At 39.4% G+C, this 17016-nt stretch overlaps 1 protein-coding gene across 1 annotated transcript in view; it reads left to right on the top strand.

Annotated features, from left to right (window-relative positions):
- LOC116699838 (astrotactin-1-like) overlaps positions 1-16581 on the top strand; it is a 372650-nt gene extending 356069 nt beyond the window's left edge. The window contains 3 exon segments of the mRNA XM_032532626.1: positions 2943-3043; positions 4410-4593; positions 16220-16581. Coding sequence (XP_032388517.1) covers positions 2943-3043; positions 4410-4593; positions 16220-16457 — 523 coding nt within the window. The 3' untranslated portion in view covers positions 16458-16581.
- The last annotated feature ends 435 nt before the right edge of the window (positions 16582-17016 follow it).

Here is a 17016-nt window from a genome sequence, read left to right as displayed (position 1 = left end):
ACATGATCCATTTCTATAAAATACACTCACATTCTAAGCAGATTTTGTTCATCAGTTTTGAGTATGTTTTGTGTTCACAATTATTAAAAAGTGAATGAATTAATTACACTTACAAAAGTCAGTTGCTGTTTCAGTTTGCTGCTGCTGGAAACTTTTGTCCCACAATGCATTGCACAAAGGAAATATACTGTAGGTGCTACGCACAGCTGGAAAAGATTAGAGTAATTGCAAATGTGGTGGGAAAGCTACAGAAAGACCATAACAAGAAACAGAAATAATCTTAAAAAAAAAAAAAAAAAGCTTTTCTCCTTGTGAAGTGAAATTGTCAGTGTCATTCAAAGTTACAGTTGAATTGACATGCCATGTTGCAAAAATTGCATCATTTCTTGTCGGAATAAAAATGATAAATATGCTGATTTATTGTATACTAACTGCAAAAGCAGTATACTATAAATATTAGTTTATAGTATCTACAATTAGTTTGTAGTATGGGAAACCTTTATTCACAGACTTTTATAAAAACATTCATAAACAGACGTGTTCCTAGCAACCTACAAACTGTTTTTTGCATTTTTGAATGTGTTTAGCCTAGATAAAGTTAGCACAAAGTAAGCAGTGGGAACTACAGCAGCTAGCCTAGCTGCATCAGAGGTGCCTTTCAACATCTCCAAAGTGGCATATTAACAAGTTGGTGTATGTAGAAATACAAAACAACCAGCAGTAAGCTTCCACATTTGGTGCTATCTACTGACTAAAACCAGCCTATCAGCGTTCACTTTGAACTTGAAGCCGTTTTTGGCCTGTGTTATCTGCCCACATTTGACAGCTTTTAGTTTCGACTTTGAATTAAAAAATATTACTGTTTTGGAGTTGGCAAAGAAGACACGTGGATTTCCTGCTTGTTGTTTTTATTCATTCTTTAGCTAGCTATCACGAAAACCGACAATCTGCTCTGAGCTATGATACACACACCCTACTTAGCTATCTGTCTTTAACAACCAGAGAAAGTTCATACTGATCTTCTCATGGAACTCTGGGTAAGACAGCATGGACAAATTTCCCTTAAATGGTGTACTTCTTTATCACAGCGACCAGTAGGTTGAAATTAAGTGTCGTTTACTATTATATTCCAGTCCTAATACTATTTATCCCAGTTTCTTTTGCACTATGCTCCATATTTAAATACATTTTATTGAACTCTTTAGTGCACTCATGCCTATTTATTGTTTCTGTTTAGAGTATGTATATATTGTGTATATATTAGTGTGTATATTTTTTTTATTTATTTTTTTATGTGTAAGCACAATGTGAGCAACGATGCTCCAAAGAAAAATTCCTCGTATGGGTCCTCATACCTGGCAAATAAAGCTGATTATGTTTTTTTGCCTCCACTAGGGGGTTTCAAATATTTCAATTCTTACACATGGTGCCTTTGATGTACCTTTGCATATCATAATCTTGGCTTATTTGAGTCAACCTAAACCCTGTTGGCTAGTTTTTATCCTACTACTGAACCATCCTATTATTAATGGTGTGTTCACATTTAACACAAAGCACTTTTTTGTGTAAAAATGATTGTAGCTGTGTGTGGGTGTTGAAAATACCATTACCATGGGTATGACACGTTTACTGACCAAGCTAGTTCAGGGTTATTTCAGAGCTAGGCATTTCAGTAACTTTTTTTGTTGCAATTAGTTTATTAATCAGAATAATTTGGGTGATTTAAGGTTAGAGTTGTTGCTGAAAAAAAAAAAAAAAATGATACCTGAAATAAATTTGTAATCAGCACAAATATTACATTCTAAGACCAAAACATTTTGATGTTAATCTCTGTTACATTTTAATAGTTCTTTATTCTGTGTATGCCTGAATGAAGAAATTTAACAATGTGATGCAGTAACCAAGATCTTTCACACACACAGATGCACACACCAGATGCTCTCATACACATGCTGACACTTATCTCACAGACAACCTGCCAGGAGGGAAGCCACACACATCGTAGGTAGTAAAGGCAGATTAAGGTGGAGAGAAAGAAATAGAGAAGCAAAGGCAACGTCTGTGTTAGATAAAGAAAAAGAGGGATGAGTGAGGAAATAAAAAGGAAATGGGAAAACCTCTTGGTTGTATGGGGGCTGAGTGAGCAGCTACACATGCCCTGTTAATCCCAGCATCAGCGGGACTCCTGCTCTCTCCATCCTGTCTGGCAGCTCATTCATCTCTTTGAGCCGAGGCGTCGTCTTTACCTTCAGGGCACTGTACACTCCTTATGTTTTCTATACAGACAGAGCCTTCACAAAGCTTAGGCTTGATGCCTTGTAGGTTGGAGATGTATTGAGTGTGGAGAAATATGCACTGTTATGTAAGCGTGACACAGGAAACATACTCTGCAGCTGCATAAAAAGTCTTTGAAGACATGTTGGAAAGGGTTTTTATGTTTAAAGTCTGTCGCCCAAAATATATCAAGAATATTTTTTCAGTGAAGTATGCATATCTGTAGTCCATAAATCTTGTTTTGTCTGTAACTACAATTTGAGTCACATATCTCTATATAACCCCAGGCTGATGATAAAAATGTGATTTTATCCTCTGCTACTGCTTGTAATCTTTTGGTGCTGCAGGTGGATGCAGTTTGTGTTTTGCTCACTAGGTGGAGATATTTATTCAGTGAAGTGACAGGTTATTAGCCCTGTAAAGAAGTGCTTATTGTCAGCCTAGCACTAGTGAAAGTCCTGTATTGGCAAAGCAGGCTTTCATCTACAACAAGGGGAGCCTTCTAACTTGAATCAACTGCAATAAATGAAGTGATGTTGGTACAGCAGATTCATCAAAGACCATTGCTGGAAATCTATACAACCGGATTAGGTTTTGTAGGGAATGATTTATCACTCACAATCAGCAGCAGATTGTGTAATGAGTTTCATGTGTGTTTATGTGTCTAGGTTCCGGCTGTGGGCAGTAGACAACACAGGGCGCCGTTCTAGTCCAAGTGAAGTCACTATTAAAACTCCGTGTCCAACTGTGGATGATGTCAAAGCACAAGGTGAGGAAAGAGACACAGCTAAAGTCGGAGAGGTGAATGATCTTTCTGAAGTGATCACAGGTGGCTCACAGAGATGGGTTTCATGTTCCAACACTGAGCATGTGCTTGAGGTGATTGTAAGGAAGTTTACCTTCTACATTTTGACACATTTATGTAGAGGAATGTAATCATCAGATGAAATAAGGGAGATAATGTTTTGTCTTTTCCAGTATCTGAAAATAAGAACAGCTTACTCAAAGGACAGACATTTGCTTCATTTGTTTGCAGCTTTGTTTCAAGACCTCACAAAACAGATGTTAAAGATCACTTTCAGATCAGAGCAATTCATAAAGTCACAAAGAGATAGAAATTTGTTGCCGCTCCGTATATGCTAGAGATTTATCGCCAAGATGTTATTGCGGATCCTGCTGCTGATTTGAATCGGCCAATGCAAGAAGGCTCCAACCAGTGAAGTGTGATACCACTGGCTCGCGCTGTTGATTTCAATGCCTGGAAATACATGAATGGTGTGAAATACAATACATCCACTATGTGGCTCCGTTTTGAATGGATTGTATTGGCATTGTTAAACAGAACAGGCGGGATAAGTTCCTTACCTGATTTAAAAAAAACGATTAGCAATTTGAAGAATATCCTCAACCACTTGGGCTTTAGATATGTCTATGATTAATAATGTAAGATATTATTATTGTGAAAATATGCATGTAGAAAGACATTTGTCTTAACAATCTCAAATGCAAAATGGGGCGGCGGACGTTAATAAAAAGCTTTACATTTCTTCTAATGGAGACACCATAGATTTGTCCTATTATTTGACAGTAAGTCGTCTTTGGTGGAATATTTATTGGAGGCTAAAGTTCTCTCTCAATAGGACCTCAAATCCTAACAGCATCTCTAGAGCTGAAATGGTTAGTCGAATGATTAGTCAATAGACAGAAAAACTATTTTGATGATCAATCAATATTTTTTTGAATCCAAAATTATCTAGTTTCAGCTTCTCATGTGAGGATTTCCTGTTTATTTGATAGTAAACTGAATATCTTTGAGTTTGAGACAGTGTGTCATACAAAAGAAGACATTTGAAGTAGTCACCTCAGGCTTTATAAAATTAAATTGTTTGGCTGTTTATTTTTGTTTTTCATAGGCCGCATAATTAATCGTTAAATTAAGAAAGTAATTGGCAAATTAATCAATAATGAAAATATGACTTATTTGCAGCTCTTAGTGTCTCTCAAAACATTAGGAAGGCAGTGTTCTGTCCAGAGAAAGCTGAGTCACTACCACTAACCCTTGAGTAGCACAAACCGTCATTTGCAGCTGATGTGAAATATCTAGCGTTAACCTGTGATTGTGTTTGCACTTCCAGAAATAGCGGATAAGATCTATAATCTTTTCAACGGTTACACCAGTGGGAAGGAGCAGCAGACAGCCTACAACACTCTAATGGATCTGGGTGCTCCGACGCTTCGCCGCGTGCTCTACCACTACAACCAGCGCTACGAGAGCTTCGGGGAATTCACCTGGAGGTGTGAGGATGAGCTGGGACCCAGGTACAGCTTTCATTTGACCTTAAAATAAGATGCCAGTCTGAGTTTTTAAAGCCAGACTAAGAGCAAAAGATGGAAAATGATTGGCCACATTAAGCACCCTTTTGTTTCGATAATGCAGTAGATAAGGAAGGAAAATGACCAAAAACAGGTGAGAGCGTCAAACAGTTCCCTTTGTATATCAGAAGTGCCCTGACATGTAGACTAAAATATGCATTCCTTCAAGTTAATTGATCATCAACTTTACGGTCAATTTATCAGAAGGTTCCAACAATATACAAGGCTGACTCAGGACAGCCCTGTAGCAGGTCGGCCCTGAGTCAAACTTTTACAGAATACCAAAAGACTGAGCCATTTTAACAATGTGTTGACTGTGATCACTGTAATCAGCCTGTGAAATTGCAGACATTTGCGTGCATGCGTGCCTACTCCATTTATGAGTTGCCCTCACACCAAGAAAGTCCATTCTGTTGTACTGAACTCCGAACAATAACAGTACAGCCTGGCTGCAAGATTGAAGAAAACTGGCAATGAAACAGTCTGGCTTGGTTTGGTGTGAACACTACTTTACTGCGCAATATGAGCACACTGTCCTTTCAAAAATGGAATAGTCACCAGCAATTACAAATATGTGGGAAAAGCCAGACATTGGTTCAGCTGTTTGCAGTCCATAAAAATGTAACATATGGCAGATTTGGACTGGAAATGACATATAGGTTCCATAAGTGATTACTTTACCCTTCACTGGTCATGTGAAACTCTTAACAATCACACAGTGATTCATGGACCTCAGTCACAATTCCAACTATTTGTAGAGGTATTCCTACATACCGTAAAAGTTTGCTTATTGAATCAAAACTTGTAAAGCTACATAGGATAAAGCTTCTGATATTACATTTGTCTCCTATTGTCAAGCAATCCAGTTAAAAGGCCAAAACCAACAATGAATGTATCCTACTAACTAAATATTGTGTGGGTATCAAAGCCTGGAATATTATTCCTCTGTGCCATAGAGCTCCGTGTTGTCCAAAAACGTATTAAAAACACATCAGTGAGCCACACTGTTCACGGCCATTGTATTTTATTATGATCAATCACACATACACTGTTGTACTGGAAATACTCCTGTTGTGGACCCATTGTGTATTAATTTGCTGCCAAAAAATAACTGCATTTAAAAAAAAAAAATCACATTGATTCAAAATATTGTTTCATTTGTAAAGGTTGGTTCAGATTAGAACATTGGTTTGGAGGTTGTTAGCAATGGCAGGACTCATTTGCATGTTGAAAAATTGTCAGAATTGTGTATCTTTTGTCTTTCTGACTTTTGTTTTTCTGTTTCCATTTTGTGGGTCAATAAAAAAAAAGAAGGAATGGGCTTAAGGCTGAGTGCCACAGACGGGTTAGGGAAGCCAGAAGCTATTGAGAGACTGACGCAGGGCCGTGAAACACTGGATCAGAACTAGGGCTTCTGGGGGCTCACAGCCAGTGCACGCCGCCCAGTGCATGTAGCTGCATACAGAAAACACAGTATGTAGATTGGTGCATGTAATGCAGACCCAAAGTTTACAAGCTTGAGGAATTTTGAGCTGCATGCCATTAGGAACATATGTTGGGGTTGGCACAATAAGCTGATAACATGTTAGTCAGTCACATTATGGCGAGTATAAATGAAACGCCGGAGACGGAAGACCTGTCTGCCGGTTCACTATGACAACAGCAAACAAAGAAAGTTGTGTATAAAAAGATAGCGCGTCACTGTTGCTCCATTATTGTAGGGGATGTAAATGAAAACCCATTCAACATGCTAATGCGCATTATCACTGGGATGATAAATGTTTGGGTGCATAAGAGGTGCTTTTCAGTTTTATAGCCTATTGGGACAGGTTACCTTTGGGGAAAATGTTTCTTCCAGTGTCCGCACAGTGTAATACAGAAGTGTTTGAAATGTTCCTAGTTGTTATAATGAAAATAGTTTACCAAAGATGCTAGTGGATAAAACACTACCTCAGTCCCCAGCAAGAGGGTTGTGTCTCTTTGACACTTGCACCACTGCATTATGCATTTGAGGATTTATCCACTGTACCAAACTAGCACCGAACCATGACTCCTAAACCAGGGTATGAACCGTAATCTACCGTTACACCCCTAATGCTGTCCAAACATTTCAGAAATCAAAAGTCTTTGTAGGTGTTCCAAACATCTACATTTGAAGGCAGATTAACAAAAAAAGCCAGCTGATATGCATGCAATATCATTTCACTTTAGCTTTGTTTGGCCCAACAACAGCAGCAATCAACTGAAAGCGATGCATTGCGAAGCAAAATTGGGACCCCTTCATTTTTTAATGGACACAACCAATTTTCTTCTCATTGCATTGTAGCCCATAGTTTATGATGCATGACAAAACACTTGCTCCTATTTTCTATGTAAGGTCACGCCCCCCCTCTTGACTTAAATTGTATGTACCGACTGTGTTGTGCCACTGTTGTAAAAATGTTGTCTTGTGACAAGGCAACGGTCAGTACACCCGTAATACGGTTACTGCGGAATTTTTTCCAAAACACCCTTTTCTCCACCCAAAATTACAAATATCCACGGGGAATATAGCCAAATCCCCGGAATCCCCCCTCAAAGCGGGCCATTGATTTTGTTTTGACTTTCAAAGGTGGAGTTTTTGCCCCCAGATCCAAAGTGCGTCTTTGAGGTGGGCGGTTTTTTGTGGAAATTTACATTTAGGGGAAAAAATTCATCAAATGACGGGAAAACCCGAGTGGCTAACCTTGGACATCAGGGGCCCTTTTAAAAATTGCACATCCAGGGGGTGCCCCAAATTTCCCCCAAAACTACGGATAAGTACCCATAATGTAAAATTGTAGCTTAATGTTTTATAAACAGAGCCATGTGTTCAATTTTAAATTATTATAAAGGGCATTGGGAACCTTCATTTGGAGGTGAAACTGAAAAAAAAGGCCCCCTTTAATTCTCTCTGTTCCCTCTCCCTGGGGCCCCCCCCTTAAAAGAAGGGTTTTTTAAAAGGGACCATGCTGGAAAGAGTGAGTAAATTTAGGGGGGTTTCCGAAGTGTTCCATTAAAATGCACTTAGATTAACAGCCCCCCAATTTAGTTAAAGGAAGGGGTGATTAATGTTAATAAAGGCACCTCAGAGGGGGAAAACATAAGAGAAGGGATTAAGGGGAGCCTGGCAGCAGGGGAAGGAAGTATAAACATGTTTTTTTAGCCAAGATTTAATGAAATTAGACTTTCCATGTATCGGTTGGTGTGAGGAGAGACCGTCCCTGAAGAGAAGGGGTTTACGGTATGTTAAAAAAGCAAGCAGGCAGGGAGGAAGGTTAATGGCCTTACAGCTCCCCTGCATGGACTAAGGGCTCCCAAAAATTTCCCCCAAGGGTCAAAACTTTTTTTCTGAGTTGTTGGCCGTTGGGAAAAGGTAAAGGTAAATGGTTGCCAGGACAAAAATACACTGCACATTTTAGCAAACCAAAAAAAGGGTCATGCAAAAATTGGACTTTTCACGTTACGTATTATTGGGTGGTGCGGGAAAGTACCTAAGCATTTTGACAGGTTTCGTTTAACAAAGGTGACCAAAACGGGGGTTGTTTGATTTTCTCTTTGTACTTGCGTCTGCCGTTTAAAGGGTCTGGTCGTATTGGAAAAAGATGATATCCTGAACATTTCTCTGAGCCAAAGGTTTTTGGCGGGGAAAATTCCCAGCCTCTTTAGGCTGGTAAACTGGAGGGAGTGCACGTTTATTCCACCCACCAAATTGACCCCCCTCCTCATATGGGGGAGGGTTTTATCCAAAGCGTTTGGGAGGGAGACCAAGTTTTAGTTAGCCATGTTTGAAGTTAGAAGACATTAGGGAAGTGTACACTATTTTTCATTAGGCTTTAAGATCAGTGATTCAGATTAAAGTGCTTATTTTTAATTTCGGGTTATGTCAGAAAAAAGGTTTTTAAAGGGTTTTAAATTTTTAAAAAAACACTTTTTGTTGAATGACATTGCGCAGCTCCCCTTTTTTACCCTGTGTGTTGGCTCTTGTTTTGTCAGAGGCAACATCACACTTTATTCCATCTTTGTTGGGAGTTGCACATGCGCAGTAGCTATTTACGGACTACTAGCCAGTCAGACGCAGAGTATAAGGGTGTACTACACTAGCAGCTAGGGGAACATTATAACTTGTTTTACAAAGTGACGCACGTTTGTCACGGAAGTAAAGGCTGGACTACAGTAGAGCTGTTTGGAGCAATTGGTGAACAGTGTTTTCTGTCTGAGATGGTAAGTCCCTTTGGAGTGGACTTTGGGCTATTTCACTTTGTTAACCTATAATGTGCACAAAAAAGATAAATAACAAAAAGGAAAGGGAAAAGCCAAAAAGCATAAAATGAGCACTTTAATATAAACAAATGTAAACAAAAATAAACATATTTTTAAAGGTTTAGGGTTACGGTTTATCAGATCTAACCCGTGTGAACTGAGTTGCTACAGCCGCTACCTGAAGATCCGTCTCTGTTCAAATCTGCCCAGAGACTAGACAATCCTTATTCTCCATAACAACCCCTCTTTAAGTCCCTTTTGTTTTTGGTTTGCTATTAAATCACCATTTCTTTGGCCACTTGAGAAGAAATACCTCTCCCACCCAAACAATATGTGGTACCGCCAACAGTAAACAACAGAGCAGACAGGCTCTCCGCTAACACACACACACACAGACAGACACACCACACACACCACATACTGTATTTGTACATACCACAGACATGGACAGTTTCATCTTCCCAAATCAGCTCAATGTCTTACGAAGAGAATTCCCCAGTTTCCATGTTACAAACAATGAGGACAGAGTAAGATTTTCACTAGCTAGTCAAAATACTGATAACAAGAACTCCGCTCTGACTCAATGTAAACTCCTATCCGCCAAGTAAGCAATATCTGGAATTAAATGAATGAACAAATGTGGCTTTATCTTTCTGATAGATCAGATCTGCTGTTTTTAGAAACGTATCGAATCTCACTGACGAGACCCTTTGGCATCCTGCAGAGGACACATTTGTTGCCCTTGTCATACAACATCGCGTGACGTTTTAACTCAAACCATAAACTCAATGAAAAAGGCTGTCCAAGGCTTCTTGGAGAGGGCCAGACCTTGTCATCACCAGGGGAGTACCCATCATTTCAGGCACGCCGCTTGGCTGGCGACTCATAAACGCTAGATGTTTTGGCTGGCCAATCCTCCTTCCTGGCCATTTCAGTCCTGACAGTGTCCTCAGTTAGACTGTGCCCTTTGATGAACTGAAAAGTATAATAATTGTTCCTATTTTCTTTCTGTTTTTACATGACAGTCTCTCTAATCAGAGGAGTGCTTGCAATAATAAGTATTGTTATGGTTAGAATTTCTCTCAGGAAATCATAATCACAGCAGACTGTTTACTTTAACCGTGTGTATTTTTGTCCTTCTCTCAACTATAAAAAGTCAAACGTAGCAGTGCCTTTCAGCTGCTCATCCAACAGTAATTTGTTGGTTTCTGTAGTAAACAGAAACATATACATAGTTACATATACGGATGTTTATTTCCAGTAAAAATATCCCCTTATCAATATCAGTTTACATTGTTATGAATTTACTTAACAATTAAACGTATCATGTACTCTCGCTAGGAGAGATCCAAGGTGCTGCTTTGGTTGCAGTCAAATGAAATGTCCAGTGCTAATAAACAGTTTAATAATTACAGTTTAGAAAACCAGAAAGCATTATTTCAGATATGTTGTGCAATTCTAAGGGGGTTGAAGGGAAGTCTTTTACATCTGCTCTCTGCTCTTTGTATGATTCTAGAGAGAAAAAATGTCTTCCTTGTCTTCTCCATTTTACCTACATGTAGGATGTCCCAATCCCGTCTCAAGAAATTGCATTAATAAACCACTAATTTGCAACAGCAAGTGCATTTTGCAACACATCCTCATACCTTGAAGACATTATAAGTCAGTTTCCAAATGCTCCTAAAAATTACACATGCAACCGTTCTGTTTACTGCCGCACTGTGGCAGTTTAATCATGTGATCGTCAATATGTGACCGTTCCTTTTAACATAATGGTTATGAAACATAAACTACGCAGAGCGTAGCAGGGTGTAGCAGGGAGTACAGCACGACCACGGCGACAGCTGCAACCAAGACCTTGTTGCCATCCTAATCCAAGGAAATATGCTGGGCGAAAAAAGATAAGGACTATGGGGAGTAAACTCACAGCTTCGTCTCAGCAGTCTTAGCCACAACGTATAAAATACTACTCCAATAACAAGCTCATTACAGTTTGCAAAAAGTCCTTTGATAGCAGCCATGTGGCAAACTGGTTAAAGAAAGTGGGAACATTTCTGACTCAAACTGATCGTCTGACATTTTTATTGTTCAGGTGATTAATGAGACCTCACAAACCCCCTGAAACTGCACATCAAATGACAACTGATCTGGCAGATATTTGGCCAGATTCTAAAATTAGTCTGGGACGATCAATTTAGATGAAATCTGTACTGTGTCTGCCTGGCTTAACCAAAGTGTTTTAGATACCTGAACCCAAGTGGGACGCAGAGCATAACACAACTCCAGTGTTTAGGGTAAAAGTCCTGCATTACTTCACTGCACTTCCACCCCGATCACCTCCCTACAACTTTTTTGCAATCCAAAATCACACTTTGTGAGAAAAATTACATTCGGTCTACTCAGGTTGAGCAGGGTCCAGGTATTGTTGCAGGTCTTAGATCTGTGTCACTATGTTGCCATGCCAACGAATTTGTTTTTTTTACCATACAAATGGATTTTTTTTTTTTAAGTTAACAGGTTTATTAATTTAATATTTCATTATCCCACAGGAAAATAACAAAGACAACCAAATGCAATCTCTATTATTAAATTAAGAAACAATGTTTGCAATTAATTTGAAAAAAGTATGTCCGCATCGGATATCAACGAGTTATAATAATGATAATACTGTTCCCAGATTGACAGAAAGTATTGCAATCTCAAATAAAATGCCAAATATACTACATACTATGGTAACATATCAAAAAGTACTTTTTAATTGATGAATAAAACACAGTAATACATGTATTTCTAAGTTAATTTTGTATTATGAAGTATTCATGTGTATTGCATATGACCATTCACGTGCGTCCACATGCCTGTATTCCATGCACGTGAACAGTCAAAACCACATGAGAGTCTTCTTAAGGGACACTCACGTTGTATCTTGTACACCATTTTCCAATCCTATACATGCCTTCTCTGCTTTATTATTTTTTTTTTTTAAGGAAAGGACAACAAACCATAAGAAAATAAAAATCCTGATATCCTCAAACCACTGAAATCTGTGGCAAAATATGGGAACATAAAGAGGTTTCAGAAAAAGGACGTGAATGACGGTATGGCAGCTCAGCAGCAGTACCAGCACAAGCCTTCTTGTCTGCTGACAGGGGAGACTGACATCATTAGAATTGTTTTTTCTTTCTTTGCCGTTTCCAGAGCAGAAAACATAACTGAGGCTGTAGAGGTTGCTGTTTCGGCTCTGTTGATATGCATTTGCAAAGGAGACACTGACCTGCTGAGCATCCACGTGTGCATATAACATTCAAAATACACTCTGATTCCAAAATCAATACAATAACATATGCAAAGAACTTATATTAGCCAGGTGACTGCAAGGAGGATGTTGCTTCTCATGTATCTCTATAATGGTTTGCAAATTATAAAAGAATGCCAAAAATAGCAGAATTAGGTTTGAGTAAAAGTGTTTAGCCTATTTGAAAGGAATTGTGGCTTATTATGGCATGCAGAATATGTTCATCTTCCAGTAATAACATTAACACATACCAGCAAATATGGTGATGTGCTCCAGTATATGTTTAGAGAACAGCAGTTGATTTGGAGTCAGTATAAGACAGGAGATGAAATACTGTAGAAGCCACAGACCACACAATGTCTGTATTATTACAGTGTGTTGGTCAGTGCCAACTTAAGTTCATACTCTAAAAAATTGCACCCAATCAACAAAATAAAAAAAAAGAAGTGTGGGTCATCACAGAGACTGGAACACACAAGTTATAAATTAAAAAAAGAAAACATATTTTTTCTCCTACTTTTACTTTTAAAAGTATGAGAGAAAATTAGGTTCAAACTTAATTCTTGATACAACAGTTGAGAAAAACAATCTCACCACACCATTTTCTGTGGCTTTATATCATATCACATGATCTTCACCGGCTATATCTGCTAGTGTAATTTGGGTGAACTCACCCTTTCAAGCAAAATTGGTTTTGTCTGAATTTTTTTTTAAATATTTCTTTCACACTCACATGTCACTGGCATTATCATCCTCATATTCTTTACCATCATCAGCCATTTTAAGATCCCCGATGAGAATAATGTCATCAGCTCCATTATTTTCTCTGCCATCATCTCCCTTTTCAGTGTCTTTTCAGTCTTTGCTTTTCATCATTTTCACCTCTCCATCGCCATTTGCATGACAATCATCATCATCATCATCATCCAATCTGCCTCATAACTATCAGGTGAGTGCACATGGTAATCAGAATGAGAAATACTTTATTGGTCCCTGAAGGGAAATTGTGTTACATTTGCAAGAGTATACAAATATAAATAAAGAAATATAAGGAGTGTGGATATGTACAGTATTTACATAATTTAGGAGTTGTAGTGGTGAACAGTAATAATGAATAAATAGCAGAGTGTTGCACAAATTTTAAGCCAGTGTAATTGCACAAAACAGATATTGTCCAGTTTCAACCTCTCTAACTGTCTGTGTGTCAGACACTTAGAGGGAGGAGTTATAGAGTTTGATGGCCACAGGCAGGAATGACTTCCTGTGGTGCTCTGTGGTGCATTTTGGGGGAATAGGTCTTGCACTGAAAGTGCTCCTGTGGGTGGTAGACATTGTCCAAGATGACATGTAGTTTGGACAGCATCCTCCTCTCTGACATCACTGACAGTCCAGCGCTACCCCCCACAATGTCACTGGCCTTGCGGATCAGTTTGTTGAGTCTGTTAGCGTCCGCTACCCTCAGCCTGCTGCCCAGCATGCAACTGCAAACAGGATAGCACTGGCCACCACGGACTCATAAAACATCCTCAGCATCGTCCTGAAGATGTTGAAGGACCTCAGCCTCTTCAGAAAATAGAGACTCCTTTGGCCCTTCCTGTAGAGGGCTTGAGTGTTCTTGGCCCAGTCCAGTTTATTGTCCAAGTGCACACCTAGGTATTTGTAGTACTCCACCATGTCCACACTGACCCCCTGGATGGAAACAGGGCTCTCTGGTGCCTTGGCTCTCCTTAGATCCAGAACCAGCTCCTTAGTCTTTAATAAGTGAATTCAGTGTGGTTCGCTTTCACCTGCACATGTTGCATTCAAACTGAGTTAAATGGATGCATACAGGAGTGAAAGTGGTCTGCATGTGAAAAGGAAATCTATACAACTAGAGCTATGGATAGGTAAAAATACTTAGAATAAACATTTTTCTATTACTATCAGTAGGTGCCATTTGCATCCCAGAGTCCATGCTGAGCATTCTCCCAGAGTCTACGCTGACTGGCACTCCTGAGACTTTGCCGGTGCCCAGTATCCCAGAGACTTTGCTGTTGTTGGGCACCCCTGAGACTTTGTTGTTGTTGAGACTCCTGCTCCCCATGTTCAGTCTGTGGCTTGGCTGACTCCTGCCTCCTGTTGGCTGCCGGGCCGACTCCTGCTCCCCGTGTTCTGTCGGTGGCTCGGCCGACTCATGTTTCTGTTGCCTTGTTGCTGGATCCTGGCCTAGCTGTCCCTTTGTTTCTGTGTAGTGTTTCCTATTGGATTTTGTAGTAGTCTGTTTTTCTCTCTGGTATTATCTTGTTTTACTTCCTGTCTTGTGTTTTTCCGCCTTTTGTGATTGTCTGCCCATCCCTGATGTGTTACACCTGTTCCTTTCCCTTGTGTCACCCTCCCTTATTACCTAATTACCCTGTATATTTATTCTGTGCTGTCTTTGTCTGGTGTGAGATCATTGTTCTGTTTTTCGTGGTTTGTCGAGTGGTGTGCAGTGTGTGCCTGCTTGTTCTTTGCTTCCTGGCCTTCGTGTTTTTTGGAACTGCTCGTTTGTAAGTTTTTGCTCTGCAATCCTCTTCATTTTCTGGTTGTTCTTTGGTAATAAATATTGAACTCTGCACTTGGGTCCAAGCCTTGTCAATCCTTGACAATTTCACCAAGAGGGCCAAACGGGCTGCATCAGGCTTAATGATTATTTATTGCACGCAGTGTCCCTCCAGTATGAGACGTATTTATGTGTGACCTCTTTGGATCACGTTACTAATGGAGTGTGTTTTTTAGCTTGTTTGGTTTGGCCAAAGGAAAAGTTTAAGCATTTAATAGTCTCTCCTGTGCCTCTCCACAGTATTACAGCGGTCTATTAGACAGCTGTCGCCACAGGACAGGCTCTTTACTTGCCACAGCCATTCATTCCTTCATTCATTCAATTTTCCACTGTTTTACTTCCTTTTTCCAACACAGACCTTTAGCAGCAGCCACTGTGTGCTTTGGGTCAAAGTTAGAATGTGTCAGTAACAGTGCACCTTAGCCTGTGAGCTCCTTTGCAAAGCAGTGGTAGATGGGTAGGTTACGGTTCTGTCACACGGTGATGTCATTCAAAAAAATCAGCAGAGCCACAGTGTGATTTATGGACTGTAGACCATCTAATATTTCCTTCAGATGCTTGGCAACACGTGTTTCCCACAGATCATTGCATTTCAACAGATTTCTTAACCCTTACATCCAATGTAGAGGATTGGTCAGTCTTTGGGAGATTTTTAGTTTGAATAGAAATTTGTATGCTGTAGAATTCTGTTACAAGCAAATTATGGCAGTGCACCACAATATATAAGTGCAAGTAGATTCCAGAGGTGAAGTTATGTTTTTCCTCCCTGCTCCCCTTTGCTATTTGGATGACTTCCTATGTGATGAAGTAGGAAGTGTAGTGGCAGTCCAGTGGTGCAGTGCAATTTGGTGTCAAGAAAGACTATAGTTCACACCATCTACTGGCTGCCTGGTCAGACCGTGGGCCCTAGTCCTAAAAGCACCTTAAGGCTAAGATGCCTTAGGATAATTAAATTTGACACATTAAACGGGGATCATCCAAATTTTATACAATGTGGCCGTCCTTCCAATGTGTGGATGATGTTATCACAAATGTCAAAACACAACTTTTATTTAGGCTCAACAGAAATATAGCTTGCTCTGCCTTTTATTCCATTTTCCAGTTGTGATTTTTTTTGAGGATATTTACAAACAATACATTACTCATTGTCTGTCTGTAGTATTTTTTATGTCTAAAAAGTATGCATAAATATAAAAAAGCATACATGAATGTGTATGTTGTCTTTGCGTACTTCACACGGAACAAACCCATAATCTGGAAAATAATAGTACACTGTACTCCATTTATAGTGTTTCCATGTTATGTTTGTTCTGGTGAAATTTGCTCTTACTCTCTTATATATGACAAGTTTATGGATGTTATCCAGATATAAAGCAAACATAACACTAATTATTTCCTCACTTTTGTTCCAACAGGAAGGCCAGCCTCATCCTGTCCCAGCTAGATGAACTCTCCCCGTGGTGTAAGGGTCTTCTTCAGGAGCCGAAGATTGGCCTCCGCAGGATGTCCCTCAAGTTCCTGTCCTGCCGTTACACTGACACCAAGGCCTTTGGCCTGAACTGGTCGGACATGGGCCAGGACGTACACAAGGCCTGTGATGACCAGACGCTCACAGTCATGTATAATGACTACGGCGAGCCCAAGGAGCTGTGAAATGATTAAAGGGATGGGTGTGTACAGGAATATGAGAGATTTGTCAAACCCAACAAAGAAACGCATAAAATGCTGGTTTTACATTTGTTTCACTAAGCTATTTGCATTCATGGTGTCATAAGCAACTGCCAAACATTATTTAAAATGCCTTATACTCTATTTAGCATTACCATATTATTGGTAAATGTATTCAAATGTCTAATTAGAGGAGTTGATCTCTGAAGTCTAGATACATTAAGATAATCTAGATAGATAATCATCTAATAACCAATACCTTTTGGAAAAATATCTCTTAGCTGTGCTTTGTTAGAGCTATACTGAAGTCCATTCCTCCCTTGTAATGAAAAGTAAAAATTAAGGCAAACTTGACACATTCTGCAGATGCTTCACAACAAACGCCTTCCTCGTTTGATTGCCTTCAACTATTCTCATTTGTTCTTCGTTGTGGTATGATTCTTAATGATGACATATTAACATCTTATGGACTAAAGCATGGGAAGCAATTAAAGCTGAAGTAAAGCTTTACTTTACTAATCACGTGGTTGGGCGTTCGATCCAC

The sequence above is a fragment of the Etheostoma spectabile genome, chromosome 12, assembly GCF_008692095.1.
Source record: "Etheostoma spectabile isolate EspeVRDwgs_2016 chromosome 12, UIUC_Espe_1.0, whole genome shotgun sequence".
Classification (NCBI taxonomy): Eukaryota; Metazoa; Chordata; class Actinopteri; order Perciformes; family Percidae; genus Etheostoma; species Etheostoma spectabile.
The sequence above is the reverse complement of the archived record's forward strand: the minus strand, read 5'-3'. Positions and strand labels throughout refer to the sequence as shown.